Genomic DNA, 18,868 nt, shown 5'->3' with positions numbered 1-18,868 from the left:
TATCCATGCATCATCCATCCACCGATCATCCATCCACCGATCATCCATCCATCATCATTCATCCATCCATCACCATCCATCCATTCAGCCATCCATCATCCATCCACCCATCATCCATCCATCATCCATCCACCCATCATCCACCCCCACCCATCATCATCCATCCATTATCCATGCATCATCCATCCATCCACCCATCATCCATCCATCCGTCATCATCCATTCAGCCATCCATCATCCATCCACCCATCATCCATCCATCCATCATCATCCATCATGCATCCATCATCATTCATCCATCCATCATCATCCATCCATTCAGCCATCCATCATCCATCCATCATCCACCCATCATCCATCCACCTATCATCAATCCATCATCCACCCATCATCCATCCATCATCATCCACCCATCATCCATCCACCATCATCCATCCATCCGTCATCATCCATTCAGCCATCCATCATCCATCCGTCATCCATCCTTTATCCATCCACCCATCATCCATCCATCATCCACCCATCCTCATCCATCCATTATCCATACATCATCCATCCATCATCCATCCATCCGTCATCATCCATTCAGCCATCCATCATCCATCCACCCATCATCATCCATCCATTCAGCCATCCATCATCCATCCATCATCCACCCATCATCATCCATCCATTATCCATGCATCATCCGTCCATCATCCATCCATCATCCATCCATCCGTCATCATCCATTCAGCCATCCGTCATCCATCCATTATCCATGCATCATCCATCCATCCATCATCCATCCATCCGTCATCATCCATTCAGCCATCCATCATCCATCATCCACCCATCATCATCCATCCATTATCCATGCATCATCCATCCATCATCCATCCATAATCATCCATCCATCCGTCATCATCCATTCAGCCACCCATCATCCATCCATCCGTCATCATCCATTCAGCCATCCATCATCCATCCATCCATCCATCATCCATCCACCCATCATCCATCCATCATCCATCCACCCATCATCCACCCATCATCATCCATCCATTATTCATGCATCCATCCATCCATCTACCCATCATCCATCCATCCACCCATCATCCATCCATCCGTAATCATCCATTCAGCCATCCATCATCCATCCACCCATCATCCATCCATCATCATCCATCATCCATCCATCATCATTCATCCATCCATCCATCATCATCCATCCATCCATTATCCATGCATCATCCATTCATCATCCATCCACCCATCATCCATCCATCCGTCATCATCCATTCAGCCATCCATCATCCATCCATCATCTACCCATCATCCATCCACCCATCATCATCCATCCATTATCCATGCATCATCCATCCATCCATCATCCACCCATCATCCATCCACCCATCATCATCCATCCATTATCCATGCATCATCCATCCATCATCCATTCACTCATCATCCATCCATCCGTCATCATCCATTCAGCCATCCATCATCCATCCACCCATCATCCATCCACCCATCATCATTCATCCATCCATCAGAGCTGCTTGGCCTCTGTGGTAGTTGGGATTTTAGCGTAAGAGAAACGATTCATGAATGATCGAATGATTAGTAGTTCTGCTTGCTTCGTTTCAGGATCTCACCTCAGTATATGGCTGAGATAAGCAAAACTCACTGAGGAGTTCAAACTGAAGTAAATCTGAAACATCAGAGTCAGGGCAGAGAAAGTCCACTTCACATGTGAAACAACTGGCTTCAGCAGGTCCACATCAGCTGTTTGCTTTGAGAATCATTTGTTTTTGCGTCATCACAGAATTAATCCAGAAACAGCGAGCACACTTGAAACAGCTGATTAAAGCAAGCTGCTCTGTGTGTGGTGGTGAACTCACTAATCAGTTCTGTGCGTCTGTAATGTGCGACGCTGATTAGTAAGCAGGTCCAAACGAGCAGGAAGATCAATAGCAGGCAGACCAGAGCGGCTGACAGGAACAACATTTACAAACGAGCAGCAGCCAAGCAAAGACGGCAGCGAGGACGGGTCATTACAGTGGCCAATGAGCTGGAACTAAAATACGTGGTGAGCTCAGAGAGCGAAGGAGGAGGAAGTTTGAAACTGTATGTAGCATGTACAGAGGCCCTGTTGGGACATCTCAGGAGCAACACATTACACAGGAAGAGGTGTCTTCTTCTTTGGCTCAAGGTTTCAAAGAGATCTCTGTGTGTCATCGGAGGTAAACCAAAAAAGTTCTCTTTTTAAAGCGAGCCCAGATCAAAGTCTCTCAATAACAAAAAGATTCTTTTTTAACATAAGTTTAAATCAAATCTGTCAAACTTTCTCCTGTTCTCTGCTGACACTCTCAGCCATCTGGATTTTATGGGACTATTTTTCATTCGGTCTGGCTGAATAGCCGATCTGAGTAACGAGCCGGGGGTGGCCGATCCGAGCTCAGCGGAGGAGTTTCCCGGGACAGCGCTCATTTTTCCAGCCTCGCTGAGGCTCGTTGGCGAGGGAATGATCCCTTCACCCGCTCCTTCCATCCTTCACCTCGCAGACAGACTCGGCAGAGAAGTCGGACGTTTTCTCTCTCCATCATCCTCTGCCTCACCTCTTCGTCATCCTCCTCTGCCTTCCTCAGATGGGATACAGCTGTGACTCCATCAGTACATCCATCTTCCTCTCAGAGACAGAAGCAAGGGGAAAAGGTCAGAACCAGAACAAAACATCATATTTTATAAACCCACTGCATGTTCAGCCTGGCAGACTTTAATCTACTCACTAACAGTAACTCCACCTGAGGAAGAAACTTGGAGATCTGCTGATGTTAGAGCACAGAAGAAAGGTGAGGTACTCTGGGAAACATACTCCAGGAGACTGAAACCTGAAGACATTGGTGAAGCTAATAGCCAGAGAGCCATCTGATCTTTATCAGAGTCCAGGATTCCCTTCAGTTCCAGGACTTCAGCTCTACAGAGGTCCAATCAGAGTGTCAGATCACTGCGATGAAGGTGACACCTACATGTGTCTTTGTTTCATTCCGAATTATCTGCTGATTAAACAGGCGTGATCAGACCGTGTTCACTACAGCACACCTGTTTTCCACATGTAAACAGCGCTGCCGATGTCTCACAGCAGCTGGACCACCACCCGAAGTTTTCCCAGCCTGGTGGATCTGACACTAAATGAGCACAGAGACAAGCAACACAACCAACGCCATAAAAATACATGGAGTTGAGTCAGCAACAAGTCAAACAGCTGCTGCTCCCCTGCAACAAGGTTCAGAATCAGAATCAGAAAGGGTTTTATTGCCAAATGTTGAGCAGGTTTACAACATTAGGAAATTGCTGCAGTACTTAGTGCAAAACATACTGTCACACAACCAGTGTTGGGAAGTAACGGAATACATGTACCGCCGTTACGTATTTAAAATACAAAATATGAGTAACTGTATTCCGTTACAGTTACCGTTTAAACAGGTGGTATTCAGAATACAGTTACTTTGTTGAAATAAATGGAATACACTGGGGTACTTTCCTGTTTCATTTTGTCGCGGGTCAGGACTGTTTGGGTTTTGTTTGACAGCTACGTTCTGTTGTTCCAGGCGGCAGCGTTACGGTTGCCATGGTTACAGGGCAACGCTCTCTCTCTCTCTCTGCGACTGCGTGTTTCCTGGGTGAGAGAGCGCCTTTTCATTGTTGTTGTTGTTGTTGTGCTAAGCTAACAGGCAGAATGCTACAAGCATAGCTCTAAAGAATGTAGCATCATGGGCAGTGTAGTCCGTGTTTCAGGGAGAATGGACTGCCATACACATTATGGGTCTGTGAGCGCGAGGAGGGAGAAAAAGGGGAGTGGAAAGGTACGAGTTGTCATCGAGCAAAAACGGGAGCTGGAAGCATGTAAATATAATAATAACCACTGCAGCCAAGAAGAGTGCCTGACGAGCCCAGTTGTAAGTAAGCTATTAACACTCGACTGTACACTGTGTTCGTGTTTTCCTCCGAAAACAATAAGTTCTGTTGGAGCAGCCTTTCAACGCCTCTCTCTGTCTCTCGCAAGAAAAGTTGACCCACACAACAAAGTAAAGCTAGTTTTCGGCTACGAGCTGACAGGGACCCCGCCGTATTAGTCAGAGGTCCCTTTACTACAGTTCGGAGTCGCGGACCTTCAGTAATAGTAATAAATCACACAGCAATAGTACATTCACGTTGTTGTAAAAAGAATGATAATATATTAAGTAATCCAAAGTATTCAGAATATGTTACTGTCATTGAGTAACGTAACGGAATACGTTACAGAATACATTTTGAGGCATGTATTCTGTATTCTGTAATGGAATACATTTTAAAAGTAACCTTCCCAACACTGCACACAACACTTAAATAAACATGAAAATTAAAATTAAAAGTACTAAGCAGGTAGATATATACATGAATGCAGGTGGTGATCAGTGTAAAAATGGAATGATGCAGTGAACACTGTATAGGGTCAGGTTAAACACATTTCTAGATCCTGGGGGTCTGGACCTGGATTAGGCTTTCACACTCCCAGCAGCATAGCAGGAGTCTGTTGGTCTTTTGATATATTGTACATTAAAGTACAATGAATTTAAATATTACTGCTCACCTGTGAATAAATGCATCATATGAGAGTCACTGATATGGCTTTGAACCATTTTGTGCTCTGTGATCTGAGATCCCATCACGGCTTAGTTGCAGCACAGTCTGAAAGTCACAGACTTCTGTCTGAGGGCAGCCCGGGTTTACTTTCATCCACCTGGGCAACACAACATCCCTTGAGAAACCTCATGCTCTTATTTTGAAAGTTGAATTGCTGCTAACCAGTTTCCTGCAGATAAACTGATGTGAGACTCCTCCTCCGTGGTGGAGGTGGTTCAGTTTTACTTTTAGTACTCTGGGGCTGGATTGAGAGATACCTGCACAACTCCTGCTGCACCTGTGTTTCTGAGAGAGTCAGCAGCAACAACGGCACCTCTGAGCCAATTGAGTCACACCTTTACCCAATCCTGACAGGTGTCAAAAACAGAGGGTTCTAACGCCTGAGAGACTCACTGTGGTTTGATGAGCTTGTGGTGGTTTCATGATCCATCAGCGCTGCTCCTAGTGGATTGTGGAAGCTAAAAGGGAGGGAGGGAGGGGACCGGTGAGCCGTGCTGTCGTCCAATCTCACAGCTGCTGGCTGCGAGTTGGAAACTGGGGTGAAAACGGGGAGCAGGTTTAACTCTGATGGGTTTTTCCAGCCAATCAGTATGCTTGACAGGAGAGTCGTGACCTCAGCATTCTCATATTCATCTGCACGCGGTCAGTTTGAGCCATTCAAGACAGCTGATGAATGAGACTGCAGTGAAGATGTGAAACACACACACAATAAAACAGCAATTTGTTCACTGAGATCACATTTCTGGATTTCTTCTGTTTTTATTCCTTCTGGCAAAAGTATCGATTTAGATTTAGAAATACATTTCCCATAATGCTTTTATGTCATCTGAGTTCTTCCAGTTGATTTCAGAGCTTAGAGTAACTGTGTGTTACTGCTGGGCTTCATATCTGTTCTCTATCAGTGCAGGCTTCATGTTCACTCTGTTTCTTCTAGACTTTAAGGTGCAGGTCGAAGAGGCAGAGGTGCAGATTATCTGATTGGATTATACTCTGGAGACACTTCACCATCTGTATGCTTGTGCTTCACACTTCCAGTGTAAGGACCAAGCCTTCACACAGTTGTTTTCCCGTTTCCCTCGTTTACTTCCTGTCTTATTTTGAAGGGTTTTGGTGTTTGGTGGTGTTTTTATGTCTTCTTCCTGTTCTGGTTTTTGGCTGTGACTGAGTTCACCTCTTCCTTGTTATCCTCCCTGTGCTGTTTGTATTGCAACCACACACAAAAACTACCAGCCTGAGCGTAACTGGAAGCAAACCAGCGCAAACAACATGAAACCAAATCAGAGGACATCATGAATTAATCTGAGCAGTGCAGAAAACCCTTGGTATGATTTTCAGCCTCCTGATTGGCTCATTATGAGCTGCTGGTTCACTGGCATCACTACATTAATATTTGAAAACCTGCAGAAGAAGAAGAGACTGAAACTTTGAAGTCAAAGATCAATATTTAAACCCAAAAAACATAAAATACTTCAGTTAAACCACTGATCCCATCCATGCTCTCATCCAATGGGAATTAAAATAACAGGACTGACGTCCAATGGCATGCCACGCGGTGCACTCTCACCCTGCACAGACTTCTTAACTGAAACTTTTGTTTTAAGTCCATTTACATAACTGTTCCAGCAGTAATCAGAGTACAGCGGGTAGACCATTGGTGTAACCTTTGAGGAGGAGGAGAGTGCTGATCTTCACTCCACTCACTTGCTGAGATTCACACCTCCTCATTTACTCAAGCCGCCGCTCGCTGCGCTGTCTCTTCATCCATGGCAGGTGTTTGGAGGTCAGAGGTGCAGACTCCTCCTCCTGCTGTGGAACGTGTTCTAGATACTAGACTGTATATTTAAGATGGACATGATGTAACCCTTGGGTTTCTGGTGAATCAGCAGCAGCCTGTGTCACCATCCACCTGTCAGTCACAGAGGCCACGCCCATAACAATGCAGGCTGGGAGCCTCTGGTGGAAGTTAGAGGAACTGCAGCTGTTCAGGTTAACATGCTGTGAACTGTGAATGATTATTATTATAATGCTGATTAGATTTACCTGTGTGCTGACACCATTAGTTATCAGGTGATGTGCACACGGTGGTGTTTGTGGGGGTGGAGTCTCTGTGCTCACTCTTGCTGCAGGTGTGATGGAGCGCAGCAGGCAAATATGACTGCGACACATGGCTCAGCTTCACCTGCAGCTGAGTCCAGGATGTTCTGCTGCAGAGTCACACCTTCTTCTGACAGATGCTCTGTGTTATTAGCCAAAGACTGTATGTAAAGGATGGCTGTGGCCACAGCAGCATTACCTGTTAGTTTGTAGCTTTTCTGAGACATTTTGTGCTGGGTTAAGAATGGCGTGCAGCTGCTGGCATCTCAGTAATCTGTTGGTGCTCCAGTGGAAGAGATAAACGATGAAGAGGAGCGCAGTGCGATGGGGATGGGGTGTTGCTGGGAAACCGCTGCGTGCATTGTTTTCTCTGAGTTTATCAGAGGATTATTCTTCATAATCACATGTGGCCAGATGTTTTCCAGAAGTGTTCTTCCTGGGCCGTGACGACGTTTCTCCGCCAGTCTGCATCCTTTGTTGTCTCGTCTCTGTTGGGAAAGTAAAACAGTGGGACTCCCGAGCAGCATGTACACCTCTGAGGAGGAAAGACAAGGAGGAGGAGGGCGTCGTCTCCTGGATTAGAAATCCGGCTGCTTGAATTAGGAGTGTTAAATTTAGCTCCTGCTGCCCCGTCATCCTCCTCTCAGAGGCATTAATTACAGCTGTCCTCTCAGACTAATAATACTCACTAATGCTGCTGCAAGACGAAGAGGAGGCTTCCTGAGGCCCATCATCATCATCATCATTATTGCTTCTTAATGACATCACCTGCTGTTTTTGTAAATAAAGTTTTATTAAATCACAATAAAAAAATGGTTTCATGTGTGGAGGAAGAGTTACAAACACATGCATACACACACACGCACACACACATACTGAGGGCCCTGAAATCAGATCTGTGTGCAGAGGAAATCTCATCATGTTTCCATCTGCAGATATGATTTGTGATGGTCAGAGTTCAGACAGCGGTGTGCTGTCACGGCACACGGCAGCATGGCTCCGCACACTGCTTGTTTTGTTTCATGCCCAGGTAACCAACATTTGAGTTCAGGTGGAACCAAGAAAACCACTTTCTTATGTGTCCTTCACATGGCTTTGATTGTCTGCACGAGGGCTTTTATTCTGGCTCGATACTCTTCCTGCCCTCCTCACCTGCTGGTGGATTGGAGTGTGGTCTGGAGCAGGAATTTCAGGCTCAGAGGAGAGCAGAGACCTCCCTCAGTGCACTTCCTGCTCCACAGGGGGCGTTCTCAAGGGGCAGACTTGCTCACGGGTCGTGTCCAAATTCATACTAATGCTTCCTCAGGAGGATGCAGTCCAGGAATTTGGACACGACCATTGTGTTCGCACTGAGCACCAGAAGAGTGAGATGAGGAAGAGTGCAAACATTCATGACAGTATTATGACTTCTCACTTCATGGTTTTATTTTTTCTAAAAGATTATCCAAACAGCTTGTGATCCTTTTTACTGATTACTTAATTCATTAAGTATTTTGGTTTTTGTTTTTGTTTTGTTGCTTAGGATTCTTTAACCTTTAATCCTACACCAGTCGTGTAGCACAGGGTTTTTATTTAACTTGTTATCATGTATAAACAAAAATAAAACAGGGGCTTTAAATATTCTGTGATATTACAAAATAAGTCCAATGAATGAATATGGCTTTAGCCTGATATTTGCAGATATAAATATGAAATATGGAGTCCAAATTCTCACTATTTGACTTGGCTTTGCTCTTGCGCTGTTTTGCGCATGCCAAATCATCTGTATTTCTTATAAACAGATCGCAAGGTGCAGGCAGCAGCTCGCCCAGTTTCTTTAAACCAATGACTGGAGAAGTTTTCTACAGTTTTACAGAAAACTGTAGAAAACTGTAGATGTTTTCTACAGTCATTGCTTTAAACTGCAACGCTGCCATCTAGCGGTCGGCAGCCTGTATCACACCATAGCGCCGCCAGGGGGCAGCACGCGGAGCTGCTACACAGACCAGAGTAGCGAAGAAGAAATTTAACGCGGGTACTTTGAGTGTTGTGCTAACGGCTACAAACAGTTAGCCCCGGTGTAGCTCGGCTCAGGTTTTTCGGTAAGTTTCTCTCTGATTTTACTCCTTAAACACCGTCGCTGCTTCATGTTACCGACACCTGCTTATTCTCAGGTATTTCTCTTATTTAAAAAAATAACCAAGCTGAGCAGGTAAATGAGCCAAGTGTTCAAGCTTTGACAGCTGCAGTCGCTTAGACGCTCCGCCACATTGCGTTGATAAATCTGACATTTCTGTGTTTCATTCGGATTGATGTAAACATCGATCTCACAGAGGATTAATTAACACGGTTTACTAAACAGTGGAATGTCCCGGTATATTCGGCGTTAGATTAGGAATAAGTTAATTTGTTAAGTTTATCTTTTAATCACAGGTTTAGCTACAGCGATTAAAATAAATCACATTTTTGAACGTACTTTGCTTTAATTTCGTTCTCTCTGATTTCAGTATTTGCCGCTTTAGCTCGTAGCAATTATCACGCTATTTAATATAATTCACAGCAGCGATAACACAGTTTTGTTTGATTTTGAGGACAGGTGAATGCAAAGAGTTCACCATGAAAACTGATAATCGATACTTAAATCGATATGTACAGTCCAGCTGTAGCTGTGCGCTCTGATCGACATTACAGGCTTTTATGAATCTACTATTATATCAAATTTGGACTGAATGAAAGTAATCTTTGCTTGAGTTTTAAATGAGAAAGCGTTCCATCTGCAACTCAGAGCACTGCAGAGAAACGAGCTGCTTAAAGACCGAGTGATGTTTGAGACCCCGCAGGATTCACAGCCTGTTCTGGTTCTACCTGTTTCAGGTGAGATGGAGTCCACAGAGAGCCGATATGCTCACCTGCTCCAGCCGATCCGAGAGCTCACAAAGAACTGGGAGATCGACCTGGCGTCAGAGCTAAACGACTACTTAGATGAGGTAATTTATTTATACCACAGAGGCTCTTACTTTGATAGCTTTCGTCCTCCATACAAACTGACACGAGACAGCAATATCCTTCTGCATCAAACATGTGGTCCGTGCCCCAGAACAGGCTCACCTACAGGGTCAGTCTGGCTCCCTGGGTGTCTTTGTAAAGAGTAAAAGCAGCACGGAGAAGGTGTCAGTTTTAGCAGTAAGCTCTGCAGTACTTCTAATGCAGACAGAAGAAGACAGAGCTGTAATTAGAAGGTAACAACTGCATTTCAGACAAATTGCTCTGGGTCAGTTTATTGTTCAGGTCATTCACAAAGGACTGGTCTGGCAGCTTCAGGTGATCCACAGAGACACAAACGTGAATCCAGGTGGGATTTCAGTCAGTCACAGCCTGATGGAATGAAGCTGAGCTCCGCCCAGTAACATCTGTCTGTGTGTCTGCAGCTGGATGACATGTGTATCACCTTCGATGGTGGGAAAACCAGGCTGAACTTCGCAGAGGCTGCGCTGCTCATCCAGGGCTCCGCCTGCATCTACAGCAAGAAGGTGAGCCACACACAAGTCACATGACCTCGGCCAGTCTGTGATGGAGTCATGTGACGGCATCTGCGTCTGTTTCAGGTGGAGCTGCTGCACAGCCTGGTGTTCCAGACTCTGGAGTACATCAACGACAAGAACAAGAAGTAGGCGTGACTCCGCCCACATGCTGGTTTGATTTCCTGCTGCAGGTTCACACATTATCTTTGTGCTCTCCCGACAGACGCAACAAGCAGGCAACAGAGTCTCAGGAGGGTGATGGCAGAGCAGTGAGCAGTCATGATGCTGACAACTTGGAGGAGGTAAAAAAATTTAAAAAAAAGACCAGGCAGCTTTTATTAAAGGTGGTTCTTTACCTGAGAGCAAACTTCCAGAGTCACATTTTGTCCCTGATTTGATTTTCAGCTTTCATGATGCTTCGTTCATTTAAACACACTGGCGATAAAGTGCTTTGAGAGCTGGATGTTAGACTCAAAAATAAACCACACCAAGGAAAAGAAGTATAAAATGTTTCTGTTCTAAAAATTCAAAACTGATATCTGACATTTTTATAGACTTCAAAGAAAGTCTATGAAACATGTTTTCAGAGGGGATTTAAAGGAAGCACCTGACTCTATGAGCCTGATGTTATTAGCCAGCTTGCTCCAGAGCCAAGGCCTTCTTTAACCCTCAGAGGCTGCAGAGTGAGCCGAGCTGTAGAAATAGTTCGATCCTGGAGCAGACAAGAAGTCAGGGTCAGCTGGAACTGAAGCATCTGAGGTCACTGAGTGTGAAGCTGTTTGGGTGAAAATGTGGCATCTGTGCTCAAGAATATAAACAGCAAGTTACAGGGGACCTGGAGCCAAGCCTGAGGTACCCCTCAGGTAACGTGAGTTAACAGGTCAGAATGAAAACAGGCACAGGGTTAAGGTTTTACTGTTACGCCATTCTCTAACAACACTCACAGGGCATTCTGGGGAACGTAGTCACTTCATTCAGTCACTGACCATATCATATTTAAAAAATTAGAACCTTAAATTTAAAACATTCTTTATCGTGATCATTAATTATTTTATTTTAATTATTTATTATTAATGATCTAGATTTTTCAGATTCAACCTTTTAATCGTAAAAAATAAAATAAATTTTGACCTCAGATTTTCACAGAAATTCTTTTTAAATCTGTATCGTGTCATTTTTGCCTTTTTATTTTTACTCCTTTTTTGTAACTCTTTATCCTGTCAAAGTCAGGTGTGCTCGGGTGTAAATGAGTAACATCATTTGTGTCCTTCAGTTTTCTGCGTTGGACCTGGAAGTGTCGGACCGATCTGAGAGGTCTGACTCCAACACGGTGAGTTTGATTCTCTGAGGTCAGTTTACCTGCAGCTCGTTCTGGCCTCTGACCTCTGCCTGTGACCTCTGACCTATGCAGACTGTGGACGTGCCGCCTCTTCCTCCGGAGTCTTTGATTGCACCTGAAACCCAAGAGAAAAAGAAACTGCCCCTCATCAGGTCAGTGATCTCGCACAGCAACTAAATGAGAGCTAAGCCTCGCTCCCCGATGATGAGGTCTCACCTGGTTCTATGCCTGTGTGTCAGTGTGAAAGGTGAGATCCTGTGCAGTCAGAAGGACTTCAGGATCAACCTGTTCGTCCCAGGTGAGGGCGACATGATCCTGCTCACATTCAGATCAGTTGCTTCCACTTCCCTGCCTCACAGTGACTTCGCTCAACTAGAGACCCAGCCCCCAGGTACACCTCACCTCACCTGTTCAGTCCTTCATGACACATTTCCTCCCGCTTTTCTCCCCTTTTTTTTTCTTCTTGACTTTCACTACTTTGGTTTCTGATTTTTTTTTTTACTTTTGACCTTCATGGCTCAGATGCTGTGGTTCCAGTGGATGTTGAAATGGGCAGAGCTGATGCTGAGGAGGGTGGAGGCGATGCAGCAGACGATTTCCTCCCCTTAGAGTTGGACAACATGGAGCAGGAGGAGGAGCATGTGGACAGATTGCAGGTGGAGGAGATTTCACTTGTTAGAATCACAGAACAGTTTCAGCCACCACCTCTTCATCTTCTTCTTCTCCTTGTGTAACTTCGGTGTCGTTGGTGTGTTTCAGGCTCCGAGTGATGGTCGAATGATCCGAGAGAGGCAACATATGGAAGCCAACAAACCGAGGAGAGAGGAGCCGATTCCTCCTGCTGTACGTTAATCTGCTTTAATCCCCCAGATTGCAGCTCAGTGTTCGCCACAGGAGCGTTTATTTTCCCCTAGTCAAAAATCTCACACACTTAAAGCACAACAGTACTTTTATTTTGAAAAAAATAGTTTTCATAAAGCTCCGGTTCCTCATTTTGTTTTCTAACTAGATTCATTAAATTTGACCTTTTTACTAGAGCTTCATTATGAAACATCTTTTTTTTTTTTTTTTTTTCTTCAGGTGAATGTTTGGGCGTTCCATGACCCATACGCCATGCTTGAGGAGGACAAACCACTGAAACCAGGTAACTATGGGGACCGCGTGGCGTGTTTCAGTATTCAGTCTGCAGGTGCTTACAGAGTTTTGTGTCTTCTGCAGGGAAGTGCTACAGAGTTCCCGACGGGCTGGACGACTGCGGGAAGAGGAAAAGGAAACGAGCCGCTTTCCTTCGGGACTTCAGGAGCTGGTTCAGAGGAACCTGTAAGAACAAACTGCTTGGAGCACTCATGTTCTTCCTGTGGACCCATTATCTGTTAACATGTCACTTCCTTTTTGTGGTTGTTTGTTTCAGTTGACCCTCCAGAGCACAAGTTGAAAAATGGACCCACATTTACAGGTAACAATAGGCTGAAAACTTTTCTGTGTCCAGAAAAAGACTTTTAATCTGAAGAGTTGAATTTATACTTCCTGTTAAATGAAGCTAAGACTTCCTGTTTTTCAGACCTCAACTACATCTACCTGAGCACGATCAAAGACAAACTCAAAAATCAGAAGAGGATGAACAGAAGAGCCGTAAGACGCACACACCATCATCCATGCTGACATCACAGTGATGTCAGCAGTGACATCAGCTGCGGTTCAGGTCGTTTTATCAGGGTCAGTGTTATTGTCAGATTATGACTCATTACTATCACATTTGTTATGTCACTCAGGGAGTGATGATGTCTGACGAGGAGCTGAAGAGGACCTTCCTACAGCCAGAGGGGGTGGGGCCTGGTCAACTGGGGGAGGAGCCTGTGGAAGAGTTGAGACAGCACCTGCTGGGTAACAGTCTTAGTGCTGGTCTGAGTTCAGGGTCATAAAAGCTGTTTGAGTGTGTTTGCGTTAAAGCCTGATATGTCTGTCTGAAGGTGGGGATGATGACGCCTCGGACAACGAGCACGACGCCTTTCCCGATGACGTCCCAGCCGAGTTTCTGGGTGGCCCGGAGCACATTTCACCTGGTAAAATGCTTCAGATTCAGACTGAAACTGATCGATCAGTTCAATCAGTTCAGTATCGATACAGGAACAGTGGAACGTGTGTAATGATCTGATGCTGTTTGTGTCCGCAGAAGCTCACCGAGATGAACTGAGTTACGAGGATTTGGTGAAGCTGCGAGTGGTCAGTGATCAATATTATTATCTTCAGTAATGTTCAGTACATTCTGATCAATCATACTTGGAGCCTGTAAGGTTTGTTCCTACTGCTAGAAGCTACCCATGATCAGAAAAATCAAACTACTTATAACTCCGTCATGAAGAAGGTGAAGCTTTTATTTTGAATAGCAGGAAGTTGATTAACCCTTTGTGTGTGGGATTTAGGAGCAGCTAGTGGTAAACAGTCGTGGTTACACTCAGGAGACAGCACTGTCTCGGAGGGTCAAAGACTGGGAGGAGAAGATCCGCCCTGAGTTGGCACTGCAGGTAAAACCTGCTGAGCCCCATCCAGTAACTTAACCCAACTTCTGACTCAAACCCCTTCTGACTCTAAACCCCGCCTCTCCATTTTCCAGGAGGAACGCCCAGCATTTGACATCCATGATTACGGAGACCGCATCGTGAGAGCGCTGAGCGGCGTTGGATGCCGCAGAACGTTTGCAGCCATCGTTCATGGTCTAGACAACTTTGAAGCCTCAAAGTACCTGCTGGCCTCCCTGCAGCTGGTAAAACATCTGCACAGACATCAGCGATCAACCAATAACAGCACAGAGATCACACACATCAGACCACACTTACTTTAATGATCTGAGCACACTCAAATCCAAAGGAGGCATTTTGCGCGTTTTGTGACTAGTTTGGCCCAAACAGTGAACGTCACCTGTTCCAGTCAGGGATGTCATCAAATGATGATGAATTCTCTAAAAAGCATAAACGATAAACTGCAGCATTGATACGTTAATCTGGTGTCATAGTTACGGCTCTGCACACACAGTTCGGTACAAGGATGAGCGCAGCGCTGCAGGTGTTTAACATTCTGTTGCTGAATGTTTCCTGATGAGGTCATCCCATCGAACTGAATAAAACATCATGTTTGGTCCAATTAGTGTCAGGAGCTTTTACCATGGGACCACACAAAATATCCAGGCTTTATACAGAAGTAGATGATGTCACCATGTCCATCTTTTATATACAGTCTCTGTTTAGACCCACTATAGCATTCGCACTGGGTATCGTCACTGATTTCTATAACTGATTGGATTCAATTTGATTTAGACTCAGAAATATTTTAATTCTGATCTTTTATCAGTATATATACATATTTATGCATATTTATATCTATGCATTAAAAACAAAGCTAAGACTTGTGAGAATTCATCAGAGGTGGTCTCTGAATACACAGAGAGGCAGCTGTGCAGGAAGTGTGGTTTTTATTGTCCTGGGCACAAAAGAGGGAATTCATGACAATGTTTTTCAAACATAGAGCATAGTTTGGATCTTCTTTTGCTGCCGGTTCAATGAATTTTGGTCAGAGTGACGAAACCTGCAGCTTCAGAACTTGTGAGATATCAGCTTTCAGCAACGACAGCATGTCCGCATGTGCCGTTTACCTGCTCTCATTTGCTTTTTTAACTGTTTGGCAGTGGTTGAAATAGTTTTGTGAGCTTTAACCTGAGATTCTGGTGTTTCTGGCAAAATACATTTATATTTAAAAATCGATTCAGGAATTAATGGATTGATACACTATTCAAATTGAAATCGATTTAAATAGGATAATTGATTTTTTTTTTTTTTTTAAACCTGCCCCTATCGTGCATAGCTGTGTTCATTCCAGTGAACACCAAGGTGTGTGTTTAGGGGTTTTACTGTGAAAAAGGTAAGGACAGGAAACTGGATCAGTCTGGTGGTTTTATTTTGAAAATCCTCCATGACAGAAGTGGTGCTTTTATTTCTTTAAATCCTCTGAGCTGGTTAAAGACAGACGAGAGTCTGATGAGCTCGCTGATCAGTAACAGAACAGCTGTCTGATCACTTTATTGATCAGTGACACCGTCAGAAGGTTGAAAGTCTGTTCTGATGAGTCTTCACTTCCTGTTGATGGATGGCTGCAGCTGATTGGTTGCTGATCATGACTCTCTACTTCCTGCAGGCAAACGACTACACGGTGGAGATCGACAGTTGTGCCGGTTTGGAGGGAAGTTTGGACACAATGGCTCTGACTCTACTGAGCACGCACAGAGCGACGGACAGATTTGCCACGCTGAAGGCCTGAATGCAGCACAAGCCGCTCTGACATCATCATGTAACGTTTAATCGATGATCAATGTTATTGAATTTTTGTAATAAAATGTTTGTCACTGTCTGCACTCTCTGTGTCTGTGGGGAAAATCTGATGGTAACAAGAAGCCAAAAAACAAAAACGCACGACCTTCTGACGAGAACCTGTCTGTCACTCACGCTTCATTAAAGTCCGCCATAATATAACTTGTTTCCACAGCAACATTACAGCTGATCAGTTTCCATGTGACCAGCATGATCTGCCCTATCGCTGACCTCTTCACAGGAATCGGCGAGGTCCTCACACCCTGAGGCCAATCTGACCTTTAACTATGAAAACTGACACTTTCTCAGAGAGCATGTCCCACTGCCATTTATGTGACAGACTGGAGGAAATGCCCAGCATGCACTTCTTCCAGCTGTAAACACACTTCATCCACACTGAGCAAGAGAGAAGTAAACTTAACCTGATAAACATCTCAGCTCCACATGGAAGCAGTCAGACTGCTTCACTTGTCTGAGGAACAGGAAGTCTGTCTAGGTGTCAACAGAGGAACACCTTAAACAGGAAATCTGTGTGTGTTCCTCTCCTGACACCAGGCCCCACACACACACACACACACACACACACACACACACACTGAAACCATCAGGCTGAGACAGGAAGTGAGGGAGCATGCTCTCTGGATTTTACATTGTTATTATCGACAAACTTTCACTTCAAACACGTTTACAGTTCTGTGTTACCATGGAGAAGTGTCCCGTTTTAGGACAAGAAGCAGTTTATCCCCCAGCTGTGAGTGGGGTTGTTATGAAAACAGTCTGTAATTGGTTGCTATATAGCCAGCGCTCACAGCGTGGTATAGTTTCTGATGTGTTTGCGGACACTGTCGGCGATCTGCTCATCACTCTTCATCCTGTTGTAGTAGTCGAGAAAGAGGCCGTCAGGGCTGACAAGGTAGATGAGGATAGTGTGGTCCACAATGTAGTCGCCATCCTCGTCTTTGGGCCCGGCGCTGGCGTACACTCTGTAGTCCCGCCCTGCGTGCTTCACCTCCTCGACCGTCCCCGTCAGCCCAATCAGCCGGGGATGGAAGTCTTTAACGTACCGGGCAAGCGCCGCCTCATCGTCCCGCTCTGGGTCTACAGTGATAAAAAGGGGCTGCACCGGCGGCAGCGAGGCGTCGCGGTCCAGAGTCATCACGACAGTGCTTAGCTTTTCCAGCTCTTCGGGGCAGATGTCAGGGCAGTGCGTGAAGCCAAAGTACAGCAGCACCCAGTTGCCCAGGAAGTCCTTCTTCGTCCGGCGGCACCCCGTGTGGTCCATGAGGCTGAAAGTGCCCTGCCCCAGCGCCACCTGCCGCAGCTGCTCCACTCGCTGCTGCTGCAGCTTCTGCTGTTTCTCTGAGTGCACAAACCACCACACACCCAGCAACCCGCCGCCGAACAACAGCGTAACCAGCAGCCGAGTCCGCAGCTTCATTTTAGCCACTACTGACGGCGACGAGTCCCGATCACCAGAGAGGAAGCGAGCCTGAGGAAGCCTGTCCTGCGGTGCTAGCTGCCACCTCAAACTCAGCACCGCCGAAGACACAAATGTCCTCCGGAGTGCCGCTCCTCCTCGCAGGTCACCCATGATGCACCGCAGCCCCAACATCTCCACCACCTGCTATAAGACAGGAAGACCAGATTATTTTATTATATTATTTATTCTGATCATTAATCTGTCAAATTATTGATTATAAAACATGTTTCACTTGTGTCTATTAAACTTTAGATCCGCTTATTTTATTTGAAGTCTGACTTCAGAAACACACTGAAACGCTGAGCTCAAAACATTATTTTAGTTTTAAAATTTTACCAAAATAAAATCCATTATCATCACGTGTTATTATTAGTTTCTGACATTCATAAAATAAATAAATAAATAAATAATTAGTTTAAATGTAAAATCTTGGCCCCTTTGGTCTTCCATACACTCATTACCCTTTTAATCGTCTTTGGGGATTTTCCCTGTTTTAGTGAAGTTAAACCCACGTGACACTGCCTTACCTAGACCCCAGACCTTCAGTAACTCTCAGGTGAGTTTACGTCCTCACCTGTTACTGACCGCGTCACGACGCTGTTACGTCACAGGACAAATGACGATAAACACATACAAACACCAGCCGAAGAGACACCCACACACACACACACACACACAGCTGATGTCAGGACAGTGCTACAGGGTTTCCTGGTGACTGAAGGTTAAGGAGCACGCGGTTAGCCAAAAGCTAACTGAGTGTCGGCTCGGGATAATGCTAATGCACGAGCTGCTTTAGCCTCGTGAATTCAGCGAGTTCCGGTAAAAACGAGGTGCGGACTCACCTGTTTACCTTTTAGACCCCACACTAATGTGACCGGCTCCTGCTACACATCCACCGAACAGTCCTCCGGCTTCTGCTTCCTCTTCTATGGTGGTTTACCGCAAACATCGAGATGCAGTGCCGCCACCTGCTGGAGTGACGAAGCAGGACTCCTAAATCTACAACTGCACTTGTCTCCACCTTTAATCTTACAGAGAATGTGATGATTTCATGGATATTTAAAGTAAATACTGAGACAAATTTAGTAATCATGTTTTTACAGTCCTGTGGTCTCAGCCTTAGATACTTATCAAATCAAAGCCCATGTAGAAACAAACAAACAAATGAACAAAAATATGTTCTCCTTCATTTCTGTCAAGCAAAGCTGTATGAAACGTTTCCAGCTGTTAGTATCATGGTTGCTAGGCAACCTGGGCAGCGCGACCGAGGCTAGACCGTCCCATTTCAGAAGCCTCGCACTTCCGGCCTTAGCGGTCTTTGAGTGCGCGGCCCTTGTGGACCGTTAACGACGCGTACTTTAAGGCTGCAGACCCTGAATTGGGATACAGCCCTGGTGACACGTAATCTCCACAACAGCCTCTCTTC

The 18,868-nt window shown here is 45.2% G+C and overlaps 2 protein-coding genes and 1 long non-coding RNA gene across 8 annotated transcripts; 1 reads left to right on the top strand and 2 right to left on the bottom strand.

Moving 5' to 3' along the window:
• Window positions 1–200: 200 nt before the first annotated feature.
• Window positions 201–3,571, bottom strand: LOC146555315 (uncharacterized). Its single transcript, XR_014889218.1, has 3 exons — window positions 3,085–3,571; window positions 2,772–2,959; window positions 201–2,669 (listed from the first exon to the last, which is right to left on the bottom strand). It is a non-coding gene; the product is annotated as an uncharacterized LOC146555315 (long non-coding RNA).
• A 246-nt stretch (window positions 3,572–3,817) lies between these two features.
• ncaph2 (non-SMC condensin II complex, subunit H2) lies at window positions 3,818–15,928 on the top strand. 4 transcript variants are annotated; one of them, XM_085251064.1, is made up of 20 exons: window positions 3,818–3,941; window positions 9,616–9,728; window positions 10,170–10,271; window positions 10,347–10,408; window positions 10,486–10,564; window positions 11,536–11,592; window positions 11,674–11,753; window positions 11,841–11,992; window positions 12,124–12,257; window positions 12,361–12,444; window positions 12,682–12,745; window positions 12,820–12,921; window positions 13,013–13,057; window positions 13,163–13,233; window positions 13,374–13,485; window positions 13,572–13,664; window positions 13,775–13,824; window positions 14,025–14,126; window positions 14,216–14,365; window positions 15,790–15,928. In XM_085251064.1, the coding sequence occupies exons 2-20, from the start codon at window positions 9,621–9,623 to the stop codon at window positions 15,910–15,912; spliced, it is 1,770 nt and encodes a 589-aa protein (XP_085107190.1). In that variant the 5' UTR covers window positions 3,818–3,941; window positions 9,616–9,620; the 3' UTR covers window positions 15,913–15,928. The 4 variants fall into 4 exon arrangements, with proteins under 4 accessions (XP_085107190.1, XP_085107189.1, XP_085107191.1 ...); XM_085251063.1 differs by lacking the exon at window positions 3,818–3,941 and adding an exon at window positions 5,603–5,704; XM_085251065.1 differs by lacking the exon at window positions 3,818–3,941 and adding an exon at window positions 8,734–8,843 and having other exon boundaries at window positions 13,778–13,824.
• Window positions 15,929–16,069: 141 nt separating this feature from the next.
• Window positions 16,070–18,545, bottom strand: sco2 (synthesis of cytochrome C oxidase 2). Of its 3 annotated transcripts, none has more exons than XM_085251071.1 (2): window positions 18,285–18,545; window positions 16,070–17,583 (listed from the first exon to the last, which is right to left on the bottom strand). In XM_085251071.1, the coding sequence occupies exon 2, from the start codon at window positions 17,572–17,574 to the stop codon at window positions 16,768–16,770; it is 807 nt and encodes a 268-aa protein (XP_085107197.1). In that variant the 5' UTR covers window positions 17,575–17,583; window positions 18,285–18,545; the 3' UTR covers window positions 16,070–16,767. The 3 variants fall into 3 exon arrangements, with proteins under 3 accessions (XP_085107197.1, XP_085107196.1, XP_085107195.1); XM_085251070.1 differs by having other exon boundaries at window positions 16,070–17,586; window positions 18,293–18,545; XM_085251069.1 differs by having other exon boundaries at window positions 16,070–17,586; window positions 18,285–18,542.
• Window positions 18,546–18,868: the final 323 nt, after the last annotated feature.

Source organism: Mchenga conophoros, linkage group LG17 (genome assembly GCF_057382185.1).
Source record: "Mchenga conophoros isolate Kocher_MC1m ecotype Shallow Benthic linkage group LG17, M_conophoros_male_GT1.1, whole genome shotgun sequence".
In the NCBI taxonomy this organism is placed as follows: Eukaryota; Metazoa; Chordata; class Actinopteri; order Cichliformes; family Cichlidae; genus Mchenga; species Mchenga conophoros.
This window is presented reverse-complemented; position numbering and strand designations above follow the sequence as displayed.